The sequence below is a fragment of the Papio anubis genome, chromosome 8 (genome assembly GCF_008728515.1).
Source record: "Papio anubis isolate 15944 chromosome 8, Panubis1.0, whole genome shotgun sequence".
NCBI classification, from domain to species: Eukaryota; Metazoa; Chordata; class Mammalia; order Primates; family Cercopithecidae; genus Papio; species Papio anubis.
Window position 1 is genome coordinate 94,324,218 of NC_044983.1, and position 26,179 is coordinate 94,350,396.

A 26,179-nucleotide genomic window follows, 5' to 3' on the forward strand; every position below is an offset into this window, starting at 1 on the left:
GACTAGTGAACACACCCATATGACACACTTGTTCTCCACACTCTCCTGGGCCTGGGTGGGCCCACCACGTAGGGCATTTGGATGTGTGCCTCATGGCCTGGGAGACAACTTGCACTTTGTGTACTTTTCCAGTAAAAGAAAAAGACAACCGTGGTCTAACACGTTAGAAACGCTGCTGCCTGGTGTTCTGACATCATAGTATCCACCCAGTTTGATTCCTGGAGGCAAGCCCACTTGCAAAGCATGGGCCAGGGAGGGTATAGGGGAAAGGACATGGGAAGAGGGGTTTGGTGACTGAAAAGTGAAGTATGCAGCTAAGACATGCAGTGTGAGCAGACACTGTGAAGAGTGGAGGGGGGCTTCTCATACTGGTATGTCTCCAGATCCACTGAAGTTGTCTGTGTTTTGGGCTCAGAGGCAAAGATAACAGAGCTCATCACTTCTTGTAAGACCAGCATTCTTTGAAACTTTGATCTGAGCTGGTCCTTCTCCAAATTCTCCCAAAAAACTATGAGGATGGGGCCAATCTAGCCGTCTGCCACTTCCCTTACTCCTCCTCCAGCAAGGGTGCCAGAAAAAGAATGATTTGTTTTTTCTCTGTGGCTCCTTACAGTCAGGAAGTGAGAATCAGTTTGAGTGAGCTATGGTCACCAATCACAGGGAATCTACAGTGAAATTATCACCTGGCATGAAGTGAAATAACATCATTATAAAATGTTGTCTTCCAGTTGGAAAGCCAGAAGTTAAGTCTGTGCTGGCATTCACTTTCTAATAAATGGGCTGACTTAAACATTTATTTTCTCTTCTTGAGTTATAAAAATGACTAAAAATGTAATAGAGAATTCAATAAATGTTTTAAAGATTGCCATTAAGTACAACTACTTTAAAATTTAACTAAACCAAGGAGATCCAACCTTAAAATTCCACCTTCCTTGTCCTCACTTCCACCCCCAAGTCAGGATGAAAGTTCAAGGCTTCAAACAATAACACAATTGCCTCATACCTGGCACATAGTAGACACTCAAGAAAATTGTTGAAAGGAATTGTATGTGCCTTATGAGTTGGTACTTCACAGGATTTTTAGAGTTGGCTTGACTTGGATTAGATTCAAGAATAGTTTATTAACCCTCCAGGGGAATATTCACAGGCAAACAGCTACAAGCATATACTACAGTTTTCTTTGTTAAAACTTGTATCTGCATTCAAATATTGGCCTTGGCATTTCCTAAGGGCTGGCTGCTTCGAATGTTACTATATCAAACCATCTGCACTGGGAAGCAAAATTCTGTTAAGAAATAGAATCACTGGTAGTAAAGAAATTACCACATTCCTGACCACTGTAATAGCTTATATTTTGAGAATCCCCATAAGAAAAGGTCATTTGGAAATAGCAACCCTTTGTCAAAGTGAAGATGATGAATACTTTTGTACAATTTATGACTATGGTCAGTACGAAAATTCATTTTTGTTTGTATGCATTTTCAGTGGCTTTCCTGCACTGACTCACTAAAATTAAAGCTTAAAAAAAACCCAACTTGAAAATAGATGACAAGAGGCTTCTAGTTAGATGAGATTTGGGGGAGACAAAGTGCCTTCTATTGTTCACTGTCTAAAACTAGAAAATCCTGGAGGGAAGCAAATGGTCCAGTGGAGGCGATTTTTTGACTGCCTAAGGATGGAAATTCAAGTGAAGGTCCTAGAGAGAAAGTGCAAAGTGAACAATCATAAGGGAAGTTGACTTGGCATAAGAAGACTAGAAAGTGCCAGTGTCATTGAAATTTTTAGTTGGGGGAGAAGGGAGACTATTTTGTACTCCCTAGAGAAAAGCAAAGGGACTTGATTCCATCTTAAGGTGACAAATCAGGACTCCAATGCTGGATGCACTTGAAGGTGGATAGCTAGGCAGACTGGGGCAGCAGGAAGTAGGGTGGGAGCCGGTGTGCACCAAGTGGGTGAGGGGAACATGTGAGTCAGTTCCAGTTGTCCTCAGACCCTCCTGTCCAGCCTCAGGGTAATCCAGGGGCACAGAGACTCTGAACCCTGGCCCCACCCATGATCCCTCGGATCGTGACACTCTCTTACCCCTAGTGCCACTCTGACCTATTACAGGGAGGGTTGGCAAGGTGTGGGTCAAGTGCGTCAAGATGTGTGTGGAAGTGTGTGCAGTAGACACACAGAAAGGTCCCTAAAATGTGATGAAAATAAGAGAATGACATCGGCACGGACAAGGAAGGCAGGCAAGTGTTACAAATGGTTAGAAACTGTAAAATGAGGTGCGACATTTCCTGAAACCAGTCAGATCTAGTCTTAGATAATACTAATAACAACAACTGGCCGTGAAAGAAGGCACCCGCACTTTCTCTCCATTGCTCTCCCCACCATCTTATGCTGACTCCTTGCGGGGAGGCGTAGAGCCTTGTTCCCCTAGGTAACCTCAGCACGTTTCCAAGTACTTGAAGGTGCCCTTGGAAAGTCTTATGAATGAGAAATAAATGAGCGAGTGAATGAATGAATAAGCTGCCTAAAGCAGATGCGTTTATGCGTGCATTCTCTCGAGTGAAGGAAGAAAGAAGAGGTAGGAACGGAGCAGGAGAGAGAGCACGCCTGAGAAAGATAAATCGCGCCCGCCCGCAATGGTCCCCAATGTCAATTTGATCTAGGTTAGTGGTTCTCAAACTTTGTCATGCATCAGAATCACCTGGAGGGCTTGCTCAAAACACAGATTTCCAGGCCCCACTCCCAGTTTCTGACTTAGTAGGTGAGGCCAGAGGGTTTGCATTTCTAACAAGTTCCAGATGATGCGAATGCTGTTGTACCACACTTTAAGAACCGCTGCTCTAGAGGGTAACTCGGACCTATCCCAGCGTCCTGGGGAAACGAAATCTGCAGCGGGAAATGGAACGTCCAAGGCAATCTTCAGCTGACCTTTTAAAAACAAGTCCGGAGACGGGAGGGTAGAGCTGCTCAGCTCCAGCCAACTCACTGCCGCGTAGGAACGGAGGTCATCGGAAATCAAGATTTCCGTTTGAATTTTCCCAACGTTTAAGCTTTGGCAAGTGTGTTGAAAAACACACACAACATGAAAGCCTAACAAAAATATAGGTTTGCTGACCGTGCCCTAGTCTTTCCCCAGGATATTCTTTTCTGTCATCCATCGTCTACCCAGATTGAGCACAACAGCCGGGCCAGTCCCGCCCTCGGCGGTTGGGGCCTTCCCAGAGAGGTCCCGTGCGGAGAGCCCCCCCCCTCCCCGGATGTGTCTGGGGCCTGTCCTTCACTGCCATATGTCTTCCTTGTCACGGACACTGAGGCGCTCGGTTCGAAAAGCACCATGAATTCGAAGCAGCCCTGGACGCAGGATCATGGGCGTTGGCCGGCTCTCTCCGACTAGGCAAACTGCAGCAGATCCTCTTCCCTGGAGTCACCGGAAGACGAAAACACACTCTCTGCCCGCGCGCCCCGGGAGCCCGCTCCTACCCACCTCGGCGTGCGGCGCGGGCCTGGAGACCGCGGAGCCCGAGCGGTATCCAGCGCCCCTCCGCTCGCTCCTGCCCCGGGACCATCCTCACGCTCCAGGGTCGCGGAGGCATCTCGCGACTAGCGAGGGGCTGGCGGTGGCCTGGGTGGCCTTGCGCCGGCTCTGGGATCCACCGCTGCGGCAGCCGAGAGCCTCACCTGGGAGATCCAAACCCGGGCTGGAACTGGGCTCAAGGAAATTTCTGTCCCCAGGCTAGACCACCCGGGCCACGGCCACGCAACTTGCCCTGCGACCCCGTGCTCGGTGTTCCCACAGAGCTCCCCTTCCCTGTGACTCAGTGCCTCGCAGGCTGGTGGCCGGAAGAGTGCCTGAGGCTGCCTGGCCTGGCCCGACTCGGGGTGGCGGGGTTCCTGGAGTGAGGAGCGACCCTCAGCTCCTGCAGACGCGGGAAGGCCCCCGCGCGATCCGTGGGAGTGGGGCAGCCTGTCTGCACGCGGTCGCCTGGGAAACCCCTCTGCATCTCCCGCCGGGACAAGGTCCCCGGCCTTGGAATCTGGGGCACGGGACCGCCTGCGAACTCCCTGCGCTGGGGTCAGAACTGGTGTCTTTCCCCTCCTCCGGGGAAGTCAGGGCAGCCCGGAGTGGCGTCGTGGGTACGAAAAATCCGTCTCAGAAAACCACCAGGAGAAAAGTCTCTGGGGGTGGGGGGCACCTTGTGGGGCTTCCACAAAGGACCCGACGGTGGGTGTGGAGAAGCCTATTAATCCCGATAATAGGCCCAGGCCCTCTCCACAGGACCCCTGCCGCATACACGACTCTTTCTCTGCAGCAAGGGAGCTCGAGCCCAGGTACAGGGAGCCGCGGGGCGGGCGGTCCAGCTGGTGGCCAAGCCCTGAAGCAGAGGAGCCGGCCACGGGGGTGGCCGCCCCCTCAGCCCGCGCCACGCAGAGCTCGGCCAGTGCCTCCAGGGGGCGCTGCGGCCCTTCCCGCCGGCTGCTGACTACAGCCCGCGGCTGCGCTTTCCCACCTCAGCCCTGCAGAGAGCGCGGGCGCTGACGCGCTGTTTTAAAGATAAAATTCTTAGCTTTTTGCCCCTGTCTCCGCACCCTCAACTCGGCCTAGTACACGCAATCCTCCTCTGGGTTCCCCAGGCGTCCTTGCTACTCCGGGGCCAGGGCGCACGCACCCCGAGCACAGCCGAGCTCCCTACTCCTCCAGGCTATGGCGAAAAACGGCCAATAGTGCGGGAAGTTCAAATGCAAAAGGTCCCCGCCTCGCAGAGGCAGTGGAAGGCTGAGGAGAAGGGAGGCGAGTCCCCGGGGGTAGTGGCTGGGATCCTTGGAAAAAGATAAGGTTTCCATATTGTATTCTTGAAAGATTAAAAGTTTCTAGGATCCGAGTCCGAGTGGCAGAGGCGCGCGGTTCGAGTGGGAGAGCCTGAGAGTCAACTCCAGGGAAGTCTGTGTCTGACACCTGCTCGCTGCTTAGCTGGCAGAGCCTCCTGGGTGGGCCAGGGGCAGGGGCCTGGGCTGCGCGCCCCCTCCTCCTCCACCTCCTCCGCGTTTCCTCTCCCTGGCCTTCATCCCGGTCTCCCGGGGCGTAAACTTGCAGCGGTTGGGGTTCAGACAACCGCTGCTCGCGCCCCTCGTCAGTTAGCCATTTCCCTGAGAGAGTCCTTGGTGTCGAAAGCCCAGAGCCGCGAGGACAGCAGACTACCGGGTCAGCGGAAATTTCAGAGCGATCCAGCAGCTCAGGTCCCCGGGGCCGCGGCGGGAATGGAACTGCTCGGCGGAGACAGCCCCCGGGGCACAGCTGGGCCACTGCAGACTCCGGGACTTCCCTCTCCGCACACCCGAAACCCACAACTCGCCCGTGGGCCAGGTGGCCTTTCTGCGCCGGGGGCTGCTGGGGGCGGGCGGAGAGCCTGGCCGGTGACCTGCTCTTGGGTGGGCTCCGCAATGCCTGCGCCCTAGACGCTGGCCGGGATGAGGGGCTGGCTGGGTCTGAGCCTGGAGAAACGCAAGGGTCAGCCCGCGGTGGGCGCAGAGGTGGCCCAGGAAGGCCCGTGGACAGTGCTGCGCTGCGCTCAGCCTCCGGGCCGCTCCCCGCGTCCGGCGCGCACCTGCCCATCGAGGCTGCAGGGCCAGCAGGCAGCTTAGGCGCGGCCGGGCCACGCGGCATCCCCCAAAGTTGGAGCTCGCCGACTCTTCCCTACCTTTCCAAGCGACCGCAGTCGTGCCCAGAACGCCGGCGTGGCCCAGACTCCATTTTGGAACTTCGCAGGCTGGAGTGGACGAAGTAAACACATTTATGGAAAAACCCCGGGGTTAGGAGGTTTGCGGAAAGAGGGAGCAGCTCGTGGGTGGTTGGAAATTCTGCCTACCCCTCGGGAAAACCAAACGATTCCGCACCCAACGTACACATACTTAAGGGCGGGAAAGGTGTGAAGCCCGCTGCTGGGGAGTTGCCTCCCCTTTGATGAAAAGGAAGTGTGAAGCTTAGGAACGCTCTTCAGGTCACCACCCCGTGAGTGGGAGACTTGGGGAGTCTGAAAGAAGAGAAAGCTCCCTCCAAATCTCCCAAATTGAGAAAAGATGCGGGAGGAATGAGGCAGTTGGAGAGAGAGGACCACAGGCGCCCCGCAGCTGAGGCTCAGGACTGAGCTCTAAAATGAAAGCACCCCTATGGGACCCACTAGGGAAAATGTGAGAAAGAAAAAAAAAAACTGAATGCTTAGGCATTCTGCTGCTTCCATTCTGTGTGTCAAATCTACTTTGAAGCAGTTAAGTACTGCAGGATATTAAACACTCGGATCTCCGTTTTAAGCTCACTTTTTAATCTTTGCGAACTTAAAATTGGAAAGATAGAAAAAAAGATCTGCGACCTCTGTTATGTTTTACCAAAGGAACGAAAAATTCTCTCCACCTCGGCATAAATAAAATAGAAAGAATTTTATCTTAATAAAATAATATCTGGGAGCTTCTGCCTGACTCCCCAATTACTGCTTAACCTTTTGACAGTTTTTAGCTTCTGCTTATATTTGTCTACTTCCCCGCAAGGTTGAGTTTTTTAAATTGTCCTTTGGGGAGTCCCATCCAAAACCATCTTTCGACGGAAGACTTTTGAATTGCACAGCCTCTTGGTTGAAGATCTACCTCCTCTAAGTGCGGGCTTGCCTGGGCTAACGCAAATCCCCTTTGGCAACTCGTCTGGGACGAAGGGCGTTTTTGCTTAGTGTTGATCACGCAAATCACATTTGAAAAGAAGCTGCTTAAAATGGGTGTGTATCATTCCCTTCCTGTCACTCTGTCACCCCTATTCCAGAGTGGTTGAAGTGCTTTTGCAGTTACACTCACACAAGACCAAACCTTTAGAAGAACCTGAAAAATGTATCACTGCACTTTGAATTCGATTAACTTTCCTGGCGACTGAACAATGGACTCAATTTTTCCTGGGAATGACGATGTAAATGTTTTGAAAAACTAGAATCGCATTTTCCTAAATTTTAAAAATGTTCTTCACCCATTCCAGATGGATTCTTTATTGTTTGCCAATGGGTTGCAGATGCCCACTCTTTTAACCAAGTTGGTTTACTGCGTAAGAAATGAACATTTGCCGATTAAAGCTTAAATATTGGAAGAAATTTCTCCTGGGGCATTCCACCCGTCTTTGCAATAATTACTAAATTAGTCAATTGCCACCTCTGTAAACAAACTTCGTTTAGAAAACAGCAGGCGAAAGCAGACTACACATGTAGCCATAATTGACCAAAAGTATGTACAAAGCTGTTCAAAATTGGGGAAAGAGTGATTTATGCTGGAGAATACAGTCTAGAACTGATTTATTTTACTCTACGGTGAAAGTAGTTGTATTGAACGTGTTAAGATGTGCAAATGAAGCCGGCGAGCGCACCAAATAAAATTACTAAATGCCCTTTGGGATTCTCTGCAGGGTCTTTGAGAGGCAGAGAAGCAGTTGTTGAGTTTCTAATAGTATAAGGAAAAGTGGCAACGAGAAGAAAGGGGGTGGGCATTGTGTTTGTATGTGAGTTTTGAACTGAGTCACCTACGGCTGCTCGAGGGAAACCTCGAGCAAACCTGTGCCTTTAAGGCTCAGTTGCTATCCAAACACAAGTAAACAGAGTGGACCATTAGCAGACGCCGGGCGCGAAGGCGGAGCCAGGGCGCTGAGGGCCCCGCTCGGCGGCGGGACGCCCGCCCGAAGGGGAGGCGGGGCCGCTACTAAAGCCCAAGACTCCCGGCCTGGGGCAGCCTGGGGAGGGACGCGGGCGGGGACGGAGCTCGGCGTGCTTGCTGCTGGAGGGTGATGGCCTTGCAAGGCTGTGGGCTCCGACCTCAGCTGGAGTCGGCAGCGAGAGGTTCGCGGAACAGCGAGGTTCTGGGCGAGCGCTGAACGCCTGCCCCAAGCACCCCGGGTCTTTACACAGTCCGCGTCCACAGACTCTGAAGAAGACGTGGATCTGCTCTTGCTTTCGCTGCTCGCGTCCTCCAGATCATGTCCGCGACTCCTGCGACTCCGCGCGGAAAAAAAAGTTTGCCAGGCGTGGACTCAATGACCTTTCCAAACTGTGCGCCTCGCTGCCTGGACCGGGTTTGAGAGCTGCTGAGCAGGCAGACCTTTCTGCAGGAGGTGAGTGTCCGCCCTGGGAAGGGGCTGTAGCCGCCCTTTGGAAGGAAGGGTTTGGGGGTGCAAGAGGCGTTCAGATTCTCGGTCTGGTGTGCCCCAAGTTTACATGTGAAAATAGATCATGGGGATGCAATCCCAGGGCACTGTATTTCTCACTTCCTTGGGTCCCTGGCATGCAACTCCCAGCTAACACCCAGCCACACACACTTCTACGTATGGTTTCTTAGTTTTGTTTTGGGATATTTAATCTAAGCGGTCGGCAAGACTTCTTATAAAAGCCGATCGACGTACACTGAGATCAAACCCCAAAACCCCATGGTGTTTCTGCCCCTGTCCTAGAAAGCCCTGGTCGACTCGTCCCGGGGCAGCCGCGGCAGCGCAGCGTGGACGGGCCCGGACACCCGGTGCCTGCCCAGCCAGCGACGCTGAAGGCGCATTTCAAGAGGGAAATAGTTCAGTTCTCGGTAATTTGTCAACCTTGTGCTGGCTTTTAAATTTTCCTCCCACCTTCCAGTCCTGACTGAGGGGGGGCCAAAAGCAAACTCCCCGGGGGCTTACACGCTCGGATTCCCGAGAAATGGCAAGTGAGAAAGGAGTTGCAGTTGTACAAAGGAGGAGCGAGGAAAAGGTGTTTGTGGAGGGAGCCCCGATCTGTCTTCCTACCTGTTAGCAGAGAACAAAAGGGGGCTGGCGTTTCCCAAAGCGAAAGGGCGCAGACAGCCACTTTCTCTGCTAAACAAACTGCAGTCCTGAGCAGAACAAGAAAATTACTCACGCAGGGGGAGCAAGGGGAGCAGAGAGAAACAGAACCCAGATTATGCGGAAGGCATCTTAATTTAATTAACTCCTTGGGAAGGCAGAGGCGCTCTGAAGGGACAGGAAATTCGCAGCCGTTTCTCTATTCACCTGATACAGTCTGGCCCTCACAATCTGTCCTTAAACAATTTTTTTCTTTTTAATGATCTTTGATCTACTTAGTCTATAGCTCTCTAATTTATATAAAATTCTACTGCGGTTTGGGCTGAATTTCAGTGAGCCTATCTATCTAACCATCAGTCATTTCTCTCAGATACCAATGCACAGGTTTTAGCGGATGAACCCTGACTGTATATTATTTTTAGATAATTCAGTGTAATAATACCATTACCAAAGAGCAAAACTCCCTATCAAGTTACTTCTTAACTTTTTTCTCCAATGTTTTGAAAGCTTCACTGAACTAAGTGTGTACACATCTCCCTTGTTGACAGCCAGTCAACTAAATTTTACAAAATTTCTCCACATGCCTGGAAATTCCTGTGAAGAAGACTGATGAAAGAAAAATAGCCTCAGTTCCACCAACATATTTATGCCTTTTCATTGGTTTAAGTTTATTTCCTTGCAAAATTAAAAGTAACCAGTGGTCTGAAACAGGACGGTGGAGAAATGACAGCAGAAGAAGATCGCTGTTATTTCCTGAAAGGGAGTGTGGGAATTACAAGGCTCAGCTCTAGACAAAACGAAAGTACTTTAGGATCTCTGCCTTCACTTAAAATACTTCTTTTGACATACATTTCCAGCAACTCAATGGGAGTGTGGAAATTTAACCCTCCTAATTATTTGTGGCAAGAGCCATTGGTGGATATTTAAGGTAGTTCTGTTTCTAAAAGGGTTTCAAAAGGACCAATGGTTTGCTCTTCCCCTATGAAGAAACTATATGCTCTGCAAATTAAACAGGCACTATGAAATAGCACTTTTTTTTTTTTTTGCTAACATGAACCTGAAATATACTAGTCGTTAATTTCTGTGTTATAAACCATTCAGAGAAAAGGGAAAGAAGATGGCACTCAACTTTGTGGCAGTGTAACCTTTATGGCGGAGTTTGCTGTGCCTTTGGAGTAGAAATCACAGGTCACAGCAGTACTTAAGCTGACACCGCTCCCCCCTACACCCGCTCCCCACCTCAACACATACACCCTGTGGTGGGAGTTGTGCTTTGCCTCCTGTATTTATTTCTAAGAAATCTAGTCTGGGAATACACCCAAATAATAATTTCGGTTTCCTCTCTACGGGAAAGAGGTTGCTTTTCAACACGAAGGGAAAAATAATATTTTGAATCTCTGGAAAATCCTCATTATACAAAGGGAAATAAGGGTGTAATTTATTATTTTTAATTGAAAGGGAAATAATCAGATAGATTACCAGGAATGTTAGTAGAATCCTTTTTTCCTGCCTCCCTAAGAGAGTTGCCGCTGAGCAAAAATAATCGTGATTTGTGGTGGGAAAGTTGATTACTAATGGGGGTTTACAGTTGCGGTTGAATGGTCTGACTGAGACCCTCTGACTGTTACACACCTCTCATTAACTCCTAGCCTGAACTCCCAGACCGCATACCACCAAGCAGAAGGGATTTGTTAATAAATCTCTGTCCCGGAGCCCTTCCAAACAGAAGAAGGTGTGGGCCCCGCAGAGGCAGCCAGATCCTGCCTTGCCAGAACGCACTGTCATTAGCGTAGCCCCCTAAGTCTGCTCACAGATGGAACCACAGGCAGTACTTCACAACACGCTAAAGAGGACAACTTAGGCGCAGGAAGGGGTTGGGTGGGAAGGGAAGGCTGGAATCTCTCCTGCCTTCCCACTGGGTTCAAATGCCAGGCTTGGCGGTTGGTGGCACAGACTGGTGCTTAGCTCTGACTCCTACACCTGGGGGGCTGGCAGAGGGAAGGCCCTGGTCCCCCGAGCTGGCAGAACTCCTTTCTAAAACGGGGCTGGCCGTGGGAGAATGTGGGCCCGCCGTGAATGTACGTGAGGTGCTCCCGGGAACCTGGATCTGAAATCAGACCTGTGTTGCCATTGGGAGCACGAGGAGAGGGGAAGTGCCCTGCTTAGGCCCAGGCCGGGCGTCCTGGTGGCGGGAGCACAGCCACACTCACCTCTAGGCCAACGGACAAGGTTCCTGCAGGCCAGCAGGGCCACCCTGTGCTTGGCCTACTGCGGCTCCGCTGCAGCTCCTTTCCTCTCCCTCCCCGGAGCGCTCTCCTCTCTCCTCTCCCCTGTCTTCTCTCTCCTCTCTGGTCTCCTGGGGCCTACCGGGTGGAGGGATGCAGGGGTCGCTTCTCGGTGCCAGACTGGGAAGCAGCTCAGGCCTCCCGAGAGCTTGGCACTCAGTCTGGGAAAAGGGGTTCCTCCAGCCTCAGGGATGTTCTCTGCCCCCATCCCACCCCCTGGGAGCCTGAACCATCTGGAAGGGATCTTAGTGGAGGGTTGGGAGGAGAGCCCCTGGAGGAGGAGGGGGCGATTCTAGGCCGAATCCAGCCCCTGAGGTGTCACTTTTCTTTCCTGCGGCCCGTCACCGCTGATAAATGGGACTAAGGGCAGAGAAGGAAAAAGAAAACCTCCGAGGTCAGTGGGGGGTGAGGCGAGCCCTTCCCAGGGCCCTCTGGCCCAGAAGGATGAAGCGCACCGGCTTTGCTCTTGCACGCCGGCTTGCGGTCCGGGTAAGCGCGGGAAAGGCGGCCGCAGGGCCGCAGGGCGCGGCAGCAGCGCAGCGCGTGGGATCCCACCACCCATACGTTAACCCACCGTTCCCGGGAGCTCCGAGGCGCAGCGGCGACAGAGGCTCGCCCCGGCCTGCCGGCATTGGCGTTGTGGTTGACTGAGCTTCACCTGACGGGCTTGGGGAAGGTGGGCTGGGTTGGGCTGGGTGCTGCCCCACTGTCCGCCTTTCGTTTTCCCGGGACCGATCTGTATCTGTCCAGAGTCTGAATCCGACCTTCCTTCCTTTGGGCGCCCGCTTTCCAGTGGAACATTTCTTGCTGTGGCCCAGGGCTGATCTGCATGCGGACTTGAGCAGGTGCCACGAGGTCCCCTCACGGCTTCTTTTGGGGGTCTTGGAGTCGGGTGGGGAGGGAGACTTGGGTGAGTGTGGTAACCTGTGTGAGTGCCAGAGGGCAGAAGGAGCAACCTTGGATTATAGTCATGGTCTCTGCCTCTCTTCCCTGCCATTTTTAGGGCTTTCTCTACGTGCTGTTGTCTCACTGAGTTTTTGTCGGAGCCCCACGCACTCCTGCCTCTGATTCCTGGAAGAAAGGGGTGGTCCCCTCAGCCCCCCAGCATCCCGGAAAATGGGGAGCAAGGCCCTGCCAGCGCCCATCCCGCTCCACCCGTCGCTGCAGCTCACCAATTACTCCTTCCTGCAGGCCGTGAATACTTTCCCGGCCACAGTGGACCACCTGCAGGGCCTGTACGGTCTCAGCGCGGTACAGACCATGCACATGAACCACTGGACGCTGGGGTATCCCAATGTGCACGAGATCACCCGCTCCACTATCACGGAGATGGCGGCGGCGCAGGGCCTCGTGGACGCACGCTTCCCCTTCCCGGCCCTGCCTTTTACCACCCACCTATTCCACCCCAAGCAGGGGGCCATTGCCCATGTCCTCCCAGCCCTGCACAAAGACCGGCCCCGTTTTGACTTTGCCAATTTGGCAGTGGCTGCCACGCAAGAAGATCCACCTAAGATGGGAGACCTAACCAAGCTGAGTCCGGGGCTGGGTAGCCCCATCTCGGGCCTCAGTAAATTGACTCCGGACAGAAAGCCCTCTCGAGGAAGGTTGCCATCCAAAACGAAAAAAGAGTTTATCTGCAAGTTTTGCGGCAGACACTTTACCAAATCCTACAATTTGCTCATCCATGAGAGGACCCACACGGACGAGAGGCCGTACACGTGTGACATCTGCCACAAGGCCTTCCGGAGGCAAGATCACCTGCGGGATCACAGGTGAGGCGGGCAAGGAGGATGGCCGGGAGAGGGAAAGCGAATTTGTTCTGGACACACCGAGTCCTGATAGACATCCCAAGTGTCTTTATAAACCCCTGTGATCTAAAATACACCCTCAATCACGCTCCCCAGCCCGGTTCAGCTAACTCCCAACATCTACTCTTTCTTCCCCCCCAGCGGCTCCTGCTATGTTCTTGTTTGGGATGAGGGAGGGCCTTTCCTCAGCCTTGGACAGGAACAATTCGTTGGCCTTAGTCCTGGGATGGTTATCCTGTCTCTTCCCGGTGCGGTGAGGAGTGGTGCAGGAAGAACCGAGGGACCCTGGGGTGCCGGTCCTGCCTGCAATCGGGCTACTTCTGTTGGGTTTCGCCCCTCGCCCCCCACCTAAGTGCACCCCAGAGCCTGCCATGGGGACCTTTCTTTTAAGCTGTATTTGTGTGTGTGTGGTGGGGGGGTCTTGCGGTCACCGAATTTACAAACAACTCCCACCTGCCTTCCACGACCTTAAACTCTGCATTAATACAAGGCAATTGAAGACATACAATAATGTAAGTGTTATCCTTAGGTAAAAACTTCTCAGGAGTTGGGGAGACCTTTTTAGGGGTATCTTTTCTGGACTCTACCTGCTGTTCCCCAGAGATGAGACTTCTGTACCCATCCTCCGAGGCCGTTAAGGGATTCACTAAAATTAGCACCTCTAAACTCGGCTTTGCCTTACATCCTGATTTGGCCAATTTAAATCCCAGAGAAAACCATGGAGGCCAAGAAAGGCCCGTTCAGCGGGGTTTTGAGCTCCAGAAAACACCAGAGAGGGCGATCAAGTGTAGATAAAACCCGCAGGCCAGTGAACATTTTGAAGAGAAGCTGTTTGTTGAGATTAACCATAAACAGAATTACACAGGAAAAAAAAAAATCTAAAAACATAAATGGAAATCTTGTTTCTTTTGTTCTTCCGTGACTTCCTTTTAAGTAATTGCTAAAAGTAACTCTTCATCATGGGGCAAAGTTATTTCAATGAAACCTTATATTAATTTTCAGGTATATCCATTCCAAAGAAAAACCCTTCAAATGTCAGGAGTGTGGGAAAGGATTTTGTCAGTCTAGAACTCTAGCAGTTCACAAAACTTTACACATGCAGGTAAGTTTGTTTTCTTGTTTAAAAACAGTGGCTGGTTCATTTTATCATTACTGCTTTGCAAAAGGTGTTCAATGGCAGACTCTTTCTCGTAAAAGGCTCTGTTTAGATTAGTTCTCTAGGTGGGGAAAAGCAACACTCTTGATTTTTTTTATATATAAAATTAATCTTATTTAACATAAAGCATTTTTATATTTTTCTTAAAAAACAGGCCACTTTGATTATCATAAACCCTAATTTTAGAATTCTTTTCATCCAATCTGCCCTGCATTTAAAACTTTCGTGTTTAGGAGGAAATAAAGGTAATTTTGATAATGGAGGCATAGTGAAATCCCATACGTTCTCTTTCCCAGGGGCCTCATAATTTGTACCTTTCAGGACATTGAGGAATAGTTTAGTTTTCCAGCAAAGAGGAGCCTTATTACCCAGGAGAATGTTGTTCCTTAAGAGAGGATTAGAGTTTTTCCTTCCTCCTTTTCCTGCCTATGACATGGTGATGAAATGTGAAGAGCTGGAAATCACAAAGCCCACCGAGGTGGCCGCGGGTCTACCTCCGAAGTTATCAGTGTAATCGGGCCTCTGTGTATGCCTGCACGTGTGTTTTCATGATTGGAGGATTAGGAGCACAGATTTGTTCCTGCAAGTCCCCTCTTTTGTTGTCATGCGAGTGTTATGTTAACGCTTGTGATACCGATAAGACAGAAACTATTGAAAAGGGTACAGTGGTGGTGTGAAGGATTAATCCTTTGCTTGCTTCACATCTGAACAGGAATCTCCACACAAATGTCCCACATGTGGAAGAACCTTTAATCAGAGAAGTAATCTGAAAACTCACCTTCTCACCCATACAGACATCAAGCCCTACAGCTGCGAGCAGTGCGGCAAAGTGTTCAGGCGAAACTGTGATCTGCGGCGGCACAGCCTGACTCACACCCCGCGGCAGGACTTCTAGAGAAGCCCAGGATCTGTCCCGTGCCGCCGCTGCTCCCCTCCCCCGACACCTCTCCACGTCTCCTTCCCGGGGGGTCGCACCCCTAGCCATTCACTGACCCCAGCTCTTCCCTTGCTGCAACCGCACCTGCAGCTCCAGGGAGTTAACTCTTCTTCTGGGGGACTGAGAACTGTAGAAAGCCACACACTACATCCCTTCACAAAGAGTATATGCTAGTTTTTTGTAGATATTCACAGCTCATTTTAGAGCTCTGTACATAATGTTGTGGGTCTTTGTTTTGTTGTTTTGTTTGTTTTTGGATCTTGTTGGATGCGCCTAGATATGGAAAATGGAAGCCAAATTTTATCTTTAAAGACTGTATTTTCAAAATAAAACTTTTTCTTGTTTGTTTCAACACTCCTGCAAAGGTGTCTTGCTATTTAAATTCTGTTTTTCCTCTAGATTCTGGAAGAGTGAGCCTTCTCTATACAATTCAATACTGAAGGGCATTCTTTATCCCTAAGTTTAAAAAAATAGGATTTCTCAGAATTCTCAATCTGCAACTTCAGCCCTTCCCTTTTTATACGGTGGCATTTTGGAATTAGACAATTGGGCTGTTTCTTTGTTTTGCAAAGATATTAAAACATTGATGCCCCTGAGGTTTTATCCCCTTTTGTTTATTTCAATTACTTGTGTATTATTCCCTCAGATAAATGTAATATCTTAATATAACATGCAACTTCCATGCTTGTCCCACTTGAAAGCACAGGATGGGAAGAAGCAGGAAGCATAGAAGAGGTGGGAGCTTCTTACCACTTCATTTTTGAAAAGTCCTTGGCCTATTGTCACAATTTATGATGGGCAACTTCTCTTACCATTAGACTTTGAACACTATGATTTATCACTATAGACAGAAACTTTATCCTGTCTTCAGGAGGGAAGTCTAAAATCCTACAGAAGAGTACAGGAAGATACAATCTTCAAGAAGACGGGAGAGAAGAGGAGAAAGGAGAAACCAGTTAGCTATGTTCACAAAATATTTCTTTCCAAGGGTGGGGATCCTTTCTTCTAGAAGGTTAGGATTTTTCTGCAAAGCAAACTGAGTTAGGCTACCAGTGAGGTTTCCACCACTGGTTGGTCTTTGTCCCTGGGAAAATGCCAGAAGTGCAGGTTACTCCATGTATAGAGCTCATGACAAACATGTAGTCACCTTCTGAGGCATTTCAACCTTTCCTAAATGATTCCCGGGGAACATGACTCTAGTATAGTGACAACCCTGAAGTATAGTGTAGGATTTGGGTGGAGGGCTTTGGAAGGAGATAAAGAGTAGTACTATACAGAGACTGGAAGGAAAGTGATTTAACTTAAAGGGGGAATGACAGAGGAACCTGTGGCCCAGTAGGCTCTTACAAACTATTTAATATGGAACAACGGGTTAAACAAGGCATTATCAGATGTTTAAAAATTTTGTATATTTGTGTGGGGATGGCATGTTTCACTTTCAGGGTGATTCCAAGCAACATACCCTATGTTTTTACCTTAGAATCTTCCAGAAAAGTAGAGACTTGAAGACTAGACTCAAAATTTTTCAACAGTACCTTGTTCAATACAACCTACTAAGAGGTTTCAAAAAGTGTTCCTGACTAATTCCTTCCTCTGTTTTCAGGGGAGCAGGCTAGAAGTCATGTTTATCTCTCACCAGAAATTAATTCTCTCCAACAAAGTGTCCAGTCACCAGCCTGTGTGCCTAATGCTCACACAAATGCATTCCCCAGCATGGGATGAGCCCAAAGTCTTCCTGAGGAGTAGGGGCAGGGATGGAGTATGGAGTGCATGTGCCTGTGTTATTTAGAGGAATGAAACAGCTGTTTGCTTTCTTTTGTTTGTACAGAATTAACTCAGTGACCTCCCTGCCCTCTTCTCTCTCAAGATCCTGCCCACGTTGGTACAGAAGATTTGAATACTTTAGGGCAGAGTTAACATTGACTGTCCCTAAAGCCCCCCTAATCCTGCAGGCTTTTTCTACATAGTCAATCTCACAGCCCCACCCACCCCTACTGACTACAAGTGTCACAGTTCCATTGCACAGGGTTCAGTCCAATTATCAAAGAATGACCCTTGTTCGCTATCAAGCTACAGGCATATCCTTGAAGTCCCTATTACAGGAATATATAGATAGGTATAACCAGAAAACTGTTCCTCTCCATTTATTTTATTTGAAGAAATGAGAATCAGAAGGGAAAGAGGAAGAAGAGAGGAGAAAGTGGAGAAAGCAGTTCCCCATCTGATACACAAACTACTTTAAAAGTTAAGGTTAATTTATTCATAATTAATTTATTTACTCATTAATTTAATAAATGCTTATTTTATGCTTTTCATGTGCCAAGCCCTGTGCTAAATTCCACTGATTTTCTTGATCAGTTTCTGCCTTTCTATATCCAGTGACACATTTTTGGAATCTTGGCTATTTAGGTAATTTAAAAACCTACGATAGGGCTAATTTAACACCCTCAATCTAGACACTTAAATCCAGCATTCGTCTAGGCTCAGAAAGGATCTAGCTTCTGTCAGGGTAGACTTTTTCTACATACGCTTCATGATCTTAGGTGAACTTTTTATTTTTATTTTTATTTTTATTTTTAAGACAAAGTCTCACTCATTGCCCAGGCTGGAGTGCAGTGGCACAATCTTGGCTCACTGCAACCTCCACCCACTGGGTTCTAAATTATTCTCTTGCCTCAGCCTCCCAAGTAGCTGGAATTACAGGCACCCACCACCATGCCTGGCTAATTTTTGTATTTTTCGTAGAGACAGGGTTTTACCATGTTGGCCAGGCTGGTCTCGAATGCCTAATCTCAAGTGATCCGCCTGCCTTGGCCTCCCAAAGTGCTGAGATTCCAGGGATGAGCCACCACGCCCAGCCAGGTGAACTTTTAAACAGTGAGATCCTCTCCAAATTCTGGGTTTTGTTTTCTTCTTCTTTAGACTGTCCACGTATACAGGAAATGAACAAATTTATGAGACATCATAGGGAAAATATCTTGTATCTTAGGAAATTGATCTGCTAGTTTTTTTGGTTCAGAGAAGAGTCATTATTTGAGTTTTAGATTAGCCTGTGTTTTCCTTACACCCTCTACCACAGTCAACTCGTGAATCAATGCTCCTGGCAAGAGACCAGCCAGGAGGTGGAAATATCACGAGTCATAACCACAGTGCTGAAGAACTTCATGCACAAGTTAGGTATTTACTCTCTAGCTGTGACTGTAATCTCATTTTGCAGTCTATGCAGTAAGGTTTTTAAAATAATTTCTAAAAATGAATTACATTGTAACCAATTGTTAATATAAAATTATGAATGTGTGTTAGGTGTTCTTACTGATACTAACCTTGAAATGTAGGTCATTGTGGTACTAGTGCTTTATAATTGTAGAAATTACAATTGCTATTTTGCACAGGCACACCCTTTTTTTACATGAGGAAGCATTTTTAAAATCTGACTATAGAATAACAAAATATTTAAAAAGTCAACAAATCTAAAATCTCAAATTATAAATAGGCTCAACTACCACTAGTGATAAAATCAGAGGTGGTTACTGGGAATTTTGTCTGTTCATCTGCTGATATTAGCACATGCATTTGGTCCTCTTCACTTAAATAATGTTCAGTCAGATACTTTTACCCCAACTTTGAGTTCTTGAAGATTGTCAACATGACAAAATAGATGCATTTGCACTAAACACTGTGTAGAATCAACAGCAAATTTTAATACAAGAAAAATATTAGCATAATGGGTTGCCTTTCTTATTACCAAAGTAATTTTAATATTATTATAATAAGGAAAGATTTAAACAATTGATGAAACCATATAACACATTGCAAACAGGAATGACTTTTGTATTTTAGGGGTTTATTTGTGTTTGCCTTTATTAGTGTGTTATATGGAGACTATATTTCTCAATTTTTTCTTCTATAATGTAACTTGTCATGATAACCACCTCTGCTGACAGCAATGAGCAATAAAGGGCGTGGAGATTCCGAATGATTCAGCTTTGATGACCTGAGATATTTCAAGTTCATTCTGGTTTCTTTTTTTTTATTGCTTGTTGTTTTTTTTCCCCGAACACAAGCTACCTTATTATCTATGCTATGTAACTTTTTTTTCTTGAAACTATCCCAGGCAAAAACTGATAGTGAAAAACTGTAAGTAACCTTATAGCCCACAAGAGGAAAATTGTTAAGTAAATTATCATGCTATCTCCATTAGGATGTTTTCTACTGCACAGAACAGAAAACTCACCTAAAAAGGGCTTAAGTAATAGGAGATATATTTTCTCACATAACAAGAAGTCTCAAAGTAGGGTCCAGGGATGTGTAATTAATTGGAGTGTCATGATCAACTAGGATCAATTCTTCCTACTTTTCTGTTCTTCCATCTTTAATGTGTATACTGGACTTCCTTTATGGCCACAAAATGGCTGCCACAGCACCAAGCACTAGCTCCACTGCTCCCTCCTGACACACATTCCTTAGGCAGAAAAAGGGATTATCTCTTCCTTGGATCACTTTTAAGGAACTAAGAATCTCTTTCACAAATCTAACCTATAGATTTGCCCTTATATCTTTTTGGTCAGAAGTATGTCACTTGCCCTTTCCTCAGCCAATCACTGATAAGGGGAATAGAATTGTACCATGACTGGCTTAAACTAAACAAAAAATCACTTTTTGTGAGTGGAAATGGAGTCAGCCTTTAAGCCTGAAGCCCTTGACCGCCTGAACAAACCTGAGTTCTGTTAGCAGGAAAGAAAAGAGAACTGGCTATTGTTAATATTAGGCAGATGTTTAAAATGAAGTTTCCATTAAACACCTTGTGTTAGGAGATGTTGGTATTAGACAGTATTATTTCAAATATATAAAAAGGCATAGACATTATTATCTCAACTATATAAGACAAGCAAAACCTTTCAAAAACTAAGCAGAAACAAAGAGTAGCAGAAAATATACCAAAATGTTAACAGCAGCTTCATGAGTGACAAACTAAGGGTACATTTTTCTTCTCCTTTTTAAATTTTTCAACTCTTCCACAATGAGCACACGTTACTTTTATAAAGGAAAAGGGTAATAATCTTTATTTTTAAAATCTAAAATAAAGCCTTAATTTGCTCATCTTTATAATCTTTCATCTTGATTTACTACCTCTGACCAATCTTTGCTTGTCTCCTTTCACACACACTCATATGCCACTTCTAAACCATTCTTCTAATTTAGTTACATCTTTACTTTCTAGTTTATCTCTCTTTATTGATTTCCATTCAGAGCTCCTTTTCCTATCTTTTCTCTAGGTTTCTTCATCCTGGTTCCATATTTTCACCCTTTTTAGAGCTTCGACAATTCTAGCCCAGGGTTCCTCATGTGTGAACATTAGAATTACCCAAGGTACTTATTTCTGTGTCTTCCCTAATCCAGTGGGTGAATTGGAATTTCTGGTGATAAAGACTAAGTACTCTATTTTAAACAAACACTTCAGGTAGTTCTTATGTGTATTAGAGACAGAACTTCTGCGTTAGCCTTTGACACCATCATTACCTTTATCTTATCCATCAGCCATTTACTATGTGCCTACCATAATAAACATAAAACAAATCTCAACCCCCTTTTCTTTACTTATTTACTCACTGTCCTTGAAGTTGTCAAATTTTCCTCTGCTTTGATGCTTACTGCCCTTCCGTGGTCTTTCCCATGTACTTTTATTTTCTATTGTTGCTGTCCCAAATTTCAATTTTTTCATTAATAGACATATTTGGCTTTGAAATTTTATTTATTTATTCTTCTTTGTTCTCTTGATCTGCTCCCTAATTTTAAAAAGCAGCAGAAGAAAGAGACTATAATAATTGGTTGAAATGGGTAAATCACAGAGTAAAATTAATTTTCTTTCAATTTACTAAGGAAAATATTGTCACCAAATGACTTCTTACTTCAGCTTTTTACAAAGAGCATTCATTTGCTGCAGCAATGCTTTATGTATTGTGGTGTGGATGTGTGCTGGTTTTAGAATCAGAGCTAAACTAAATTGCTTTTAGATTATTTATGTTATCATCACACTAAAATTAGAGCTGGAGGAGGCCATTTTTTGATAGAAAGAGCCATAAACATGAAAGTCAGAGATGGATTTAATTTTTTTAAGCTCTGAAACTGTTTATGGACAAGACAGTTAACTTCTCTGAGACTCAGTTTCTCATCTGTACAATGAGAATTTGCACTACACAATTTATAAAGTCCTCTCCAGCTTGTAAGATATATGGTTTTGGGAAAAGAGCATTTCCAGAAAAGTATTGATGATTTCACAAAAGTTAGAAAATATCAAGAAATCAGATCACTTCTGTCCCATGAAAATTTTTATTAACTCAATGAAAATAAATGTGATTTCTACTTGAAACACAAATCATTTGTTTTCTTAAAATTTCTTAAAATTTTAAAGACCCTACAGAAGACTGTTAATTTAATTTCTTAAAACTTTCTTAAAATTTTAAAGACCACACGAAAGATTGTTAATTGAAAGTAATATTTTTACATTGAAAAGTAAATTTACTTATTTTTTAGATTATAAAAACAATCATACTTATTTTAAAATATTCAAACAGTATATAAATGTATAAGGTAAGTTTCTTATTACCTGCTCCCACCCTGACTAATCTGGACAATCACACACAAATAGGATCTACTGTAATACTATTTTTCAACTTGCTTCCCTCCACCTCCACTTAACAATAAACAATGTATATATAAAATAATGTATGTATAAACCAATGCATGTATTTGGTCTGTTTTACCCTACCGGTTAAAACAGATCTGCTGCTAATGTAATAGAAACAATCAAAACAAAACTAAGGACTTTTTAACCTGAGGATTAATTCTTATGCATTAGAATTTAATATGGAGAAATAGGGAAATCATTCTGTTACTGAAATTATTTACAAAATACCATCCTTAACTGACAACCTTTAGTCCCCTATCTTCATAAAGGCAGCTTAGAGTGCCTGAAGGGATTTGAGGGTTCTGCAAGGTGTGTCATATTATAGTTCACATCAGTGCACATTGATGTATCTCCCTGGCAAGAACTGAAAGATACAGTTCTTAAATCCCCTGCTGACCCATTATCCATGGATCATTGACAAGACAGAATGTAATAGCTCCTGTCTTTTTACCAAGGTAAACCTCCTAGTGAAACTGCATTGTTCATGCCCTACATCTTTTATCTAAATAAGAAAATTAATATAGGAGAAAAAACTACATTAAGTAGATAATATAAATACTTTCATATTCTTTATTATATTTTAATATTTATTGAATAAGGAAACATAAGCTGTTTAATTGCAGGGACTGAGACTAAGAAACTTTTCCCATAACCTATCTTTCCAAATAGATCATCTTAAATACAAGGCTAAAGGAATTGCATAAGATCCAGCACTTGGAACACCAAATTAAACTAATAGACATGTTGCCTATTTAAGGACAGCATTAAAACAGTAGTTCAGTTGGTGTTATGAGTCAGAATTTAACATTTCCCATTATCTTGATCTAAAAAGTCAGTGTTTCTCTACTCTAAAAGTTATTTCGTGAACTGGGTCATAAAGAGTCATAAGCTCTCAGAGGGATTTATTCACAGACCTCGGCAATGTTTACAATGTGGCACTGTGTTTTTGCAACATCACATATTGACAGTGCTGTGTTTTAAATTTCATAATGCGATGACAGGACATGGTCATATTTTTATGTGGTTCTGATCAAGATCCATCTGAAAGCTCCTTACTTTATGTTAGTCTTCTTGACTTCTAAAATAATTATGCCCTATTTCTATCTGTTTATATCTAGAAAAGGTTAGAAATAGAAAGATGATGCTCTCGTCAACTTGATTAACATTCATTTCCTGCCCAGGGCAAAATAAAAAAAGAAAATGAAAAAATAAATACATAACTTGACCAACCATCTCAGTAAGAATACGGGCAAGTGAATCAGATATTTGGCCTAGACCAGTGAAATTAAAGATACATATCCCTTTAAATCAGTGATTCCACTAGAGAAACTGAAACACATCTGCAGAAGGATACATGGGCAGGAATATTTTCTGAAATATTGTTTGTAATAGAGAAAAACTAAAAAAAAAAACAATGTCCCCTAGCATGAGAATGGATAAATAAATCATCAATATTCACATAATAGAACACCATGTAGTAGTTATAATGACCAGTTTAGCAGTAAATGTATCAGCATGGATTAATCTCAAGCACATAATGTTGTACGGGAAAAAAATAAGTTACAGAATGATAAGTACCTATCATTCATGTAAAGTTTGAAGACATGTAGTTCATAAAACTATAGTGAAAGTATAAGATGTTCTTGGAAATAATAAGCACCAGAGTCTGCATAGTGGATACCTCTGGAAAGAAAGAGGATAGAAATTAGAGATCAGTACACATTGAGGGGAGATTTCAGTTGTATTTATGATATTTTATTTCTTCATTATATCTGAAGCAAATATAGAAATTAAGACTTGGAAAAGCCGAGTGGTAAATAGAGGGGTGTTTGTCACATTAGTCTCTTTACTCTCCTATATACTTGGAAATTTTCATAATAAACTGTTTTCAAAAAAGAATCAGATATTAGAGCTGAAAGGGACTTTAGGAAATGTCTAATAATTGGATTTTTAATGACTAGCTACTCTGCGATGTTAGGATTACTTTGGTGATGTTAGGATTACTCTGGTGCATCAGAGACACAGGGTCTCTACATCCTTGGAGCTTACATTCTACCAGAAAGAGACAAAATTTAAAAATAAACAGAATATTAACATGGACCACACAGAGGATTTTATTTCATTTGAGGATGAAGAAATTGAGGTGCAAAAAAGTCAAGTTATTTTCCCAAGGTACAAGCCAATTCTAGAACTTTGCCTTCCTCTGTCTTTCTGTATACTTCTATTTTCCTCTGGTCTCCCTCTAACCTAATGTTATTCTAATTACTGATGGTGTTAGGCACAAGCACATTGATAGTGTCTCACTTGTTTTGTAGCCATCTGTTTGGCATAGGTACAAATTTGTCAAATACTAAAACTTAACTAAATAGCTTTAAAATTGTTGAATATTTTGCACGTGACATTAAATTAACACAACCTTCTTATATTAGGTAGGTCAGCATTATCTTTGTTTCATGGGTGAAGAAAGGGATGAATGGGGGAGTAGCAGTGGGGTGAGGTAAATTGCCTAAGGCTCTGTAGGAAACAAGAGTGACAGGTTCTGGATCAGAATTCAGAACTCTGACTTAATGTAATGCAACATTTGGAGTACCTTTCTTTCTGATCTTCCCTTTTAGGTTAATGTGCCTCACTTCCACACATTCCTGTAAAGCTAACACTCTTGAAAATTGTAAGAAAAGGGCCCTTACCACTAATACCTTGTCAGATGAATTATTTTTCACCTTCAAAGTTGTGAATTCATTGGTAAACATGTTTAATGTAAACTTTTATGTCCACGCAAACTCTTCTCTCCAGATGGTCTCAAAGAATGTTCAGGGAAATCATTTTCCAAGCCGTAACTGTTTTATTCAGAGCTTTGAAGACAGGTATCAGGTGAGCTTTTATCGACTGTTGGAAAATAAGGGAGTAGAAGAACAAAATGATTATGGTAACCTAAGCTACCTAGATGGTGTTATGACATTCATTCTACTGACAAAACTCTAGCATTCATAAAGTTTATTTTAAAGTAATTATCTTCATTTCTATTTAAATAATTGTTTTAATATTATGAGAGCTGAAGGTGATTGTTTCAGCTTCTTCTTCTTCCTGAGTTTATTGAAAAAGAAATGGTCACTTGTAGAAATGAAGCTCTTGTGGGGAAAAATTATCCTGAGCCGAATTTAAATATCCAACGTCAGAAGGTACTATGATGTAATACTATTGCTACCCAGGAGTCCATCAGCAGACTGTACCCTGTGTGTCACATACTTCGCTACAAAGTTGATTACAGGTTTATGTTGTAAGTGCACAATATTGACTGGTACAGGATACAGATACTTATTATCCGGAATTACTTATTATCTTCATTTTCCAATGAATTATTTCTTCCCTTAGCTGATGTGTGAAGCTAGGTTTCTAAGGACTTCTTCAGTGTTCTTATTAAGAACATCTGTAAAGAACATCAGAATGAAGTGTTGAATTTCACCCATTTGGATTTCATTAAAGTGTCTATAGTTGTCAAGCATTTAGAAAGTCAAGACACTAAGAGTTTGGGGTTTGACCCAAAGGAAATTGGTCCTCATTTTAAGGCTAAACAGGAGGGATAACAGAGCCAAATTTTTTTAGGGAATAGGAGATTAAAAAAGAAATTATTCCTTTCAGATACATGCCCCTAAAGAATGAAAGCTTAAACAGTCATACTTTGTAATAGTTAAGTTTTTCATCTTGCCAAAACAAAGTGTGGGTTTATTGCAGAAGTTCTTAACCTAGAGTTCATGGACCTTTAGTGGGTCCATAGGCAGACTTCAGAGAGTCCATAAACTTTGTGAAATTGTAGGCAAAATTTCACTTGCATATACACATGTGTGTTTTTTTTCCCCTAGGGAGAGGAAACTAGCTTTCGTCAGATTTTCAGGGACATCTGTGATTCAAAAAAGGTTAAGAAATGGTTTATTTTCTTACTTATTTAAGGTTCTTAAAATTTTCAGAGTATCTGAATAAGCAGAGTTTTATATTTCTCTTTTTATTAAAAACACACAATATATATAAATGTATATGACTTTTAAAATGCAAGTAAGATATACTAATTTTTAAATTTTAACAAATGACCAGAAGTTTTGGTAATCTGTGAAATCTCAATTATAACTAATTTACCTAAATATACAATCTGATCTAACCAGGTGTAATAAAAATAACCTGACTGGCTATTTAAAATAAACAACACAAAAAGAGTAGTGAAAAGTGAAGATATCTTGTGTTGGTGGTACAAATAGTAAAAAAACAAAGCAACTTGAAAGTTTTTTTATTACATGTAATAATAGAAGTTTTCTATTTGGTTAACTAATTATACTCTAATTATAGTAAAGTGGCATGAATTAATTTATATTATGACTCAAATCCACTGAGTAAAAACAGCAGTTTCATTTTATAAAGAACAATAAGAGAAATTCTGCCGTGAAAAAGCCACTGGGTATTTTTAAGTTTTGTAACATTTTAAATGAATA

At 44.3% G+C, this 26,179-nt stretch overlaps 1 protein-coding gene across 3 annotated transcripts; it reads left to right on the forward strand.

Annotated features, from left to right (window-relative positions):
* Window positions 1-7,713: 7,713 nt before the first annotated feature.
* Window positions 7,714-15,364, forward strand: OSR2 (odd-skipped related transciption factor 2). Of its 3 annotated transcripts, XM_009213411.2 has the most exons (5): window positions 11,756-11,785; window positions 11,903-11,954; window positions 12,113-12,881; window positions 13,920-14,019; window positions 14,786-15,364. In XM_009213411.2, the coding sequence occupies exons 3-5, from the start codon at window positions 12,226-12,228 to the stop codon at window positions 14,966-14,968; spliced, it is 939 nt and encodes a 312-aa protein (XP_009211675.1). In that variant the 5' UTR covers window positions 11,756-11,785; window positions 11,903-11,954; window positions 12,113-12,225; the 3' UTR covers window positions 14,969-15,364. The 3 variants fall into 3 exon arrangements, with proteins under 3 accessions (XP_003903062.1, XP_003903061.1, XP_009211675.1); XM_003903013.3 differs by lacking the exons at window positions 11,756-11,785; window positions 11,903-11,954 and adding an exon at window positions 7,714-8,128 and having other exon boundaries at window positions 14,868-15,364; XM_003903012.3 differs by lacking the exons at window positions 11,756-11,785; window positions 11,903-11,954 and adding an exon at window positions 7,737-8,128.
* Window positions 15,365-26,179: the final 10,815 nt, after the last annotated feature.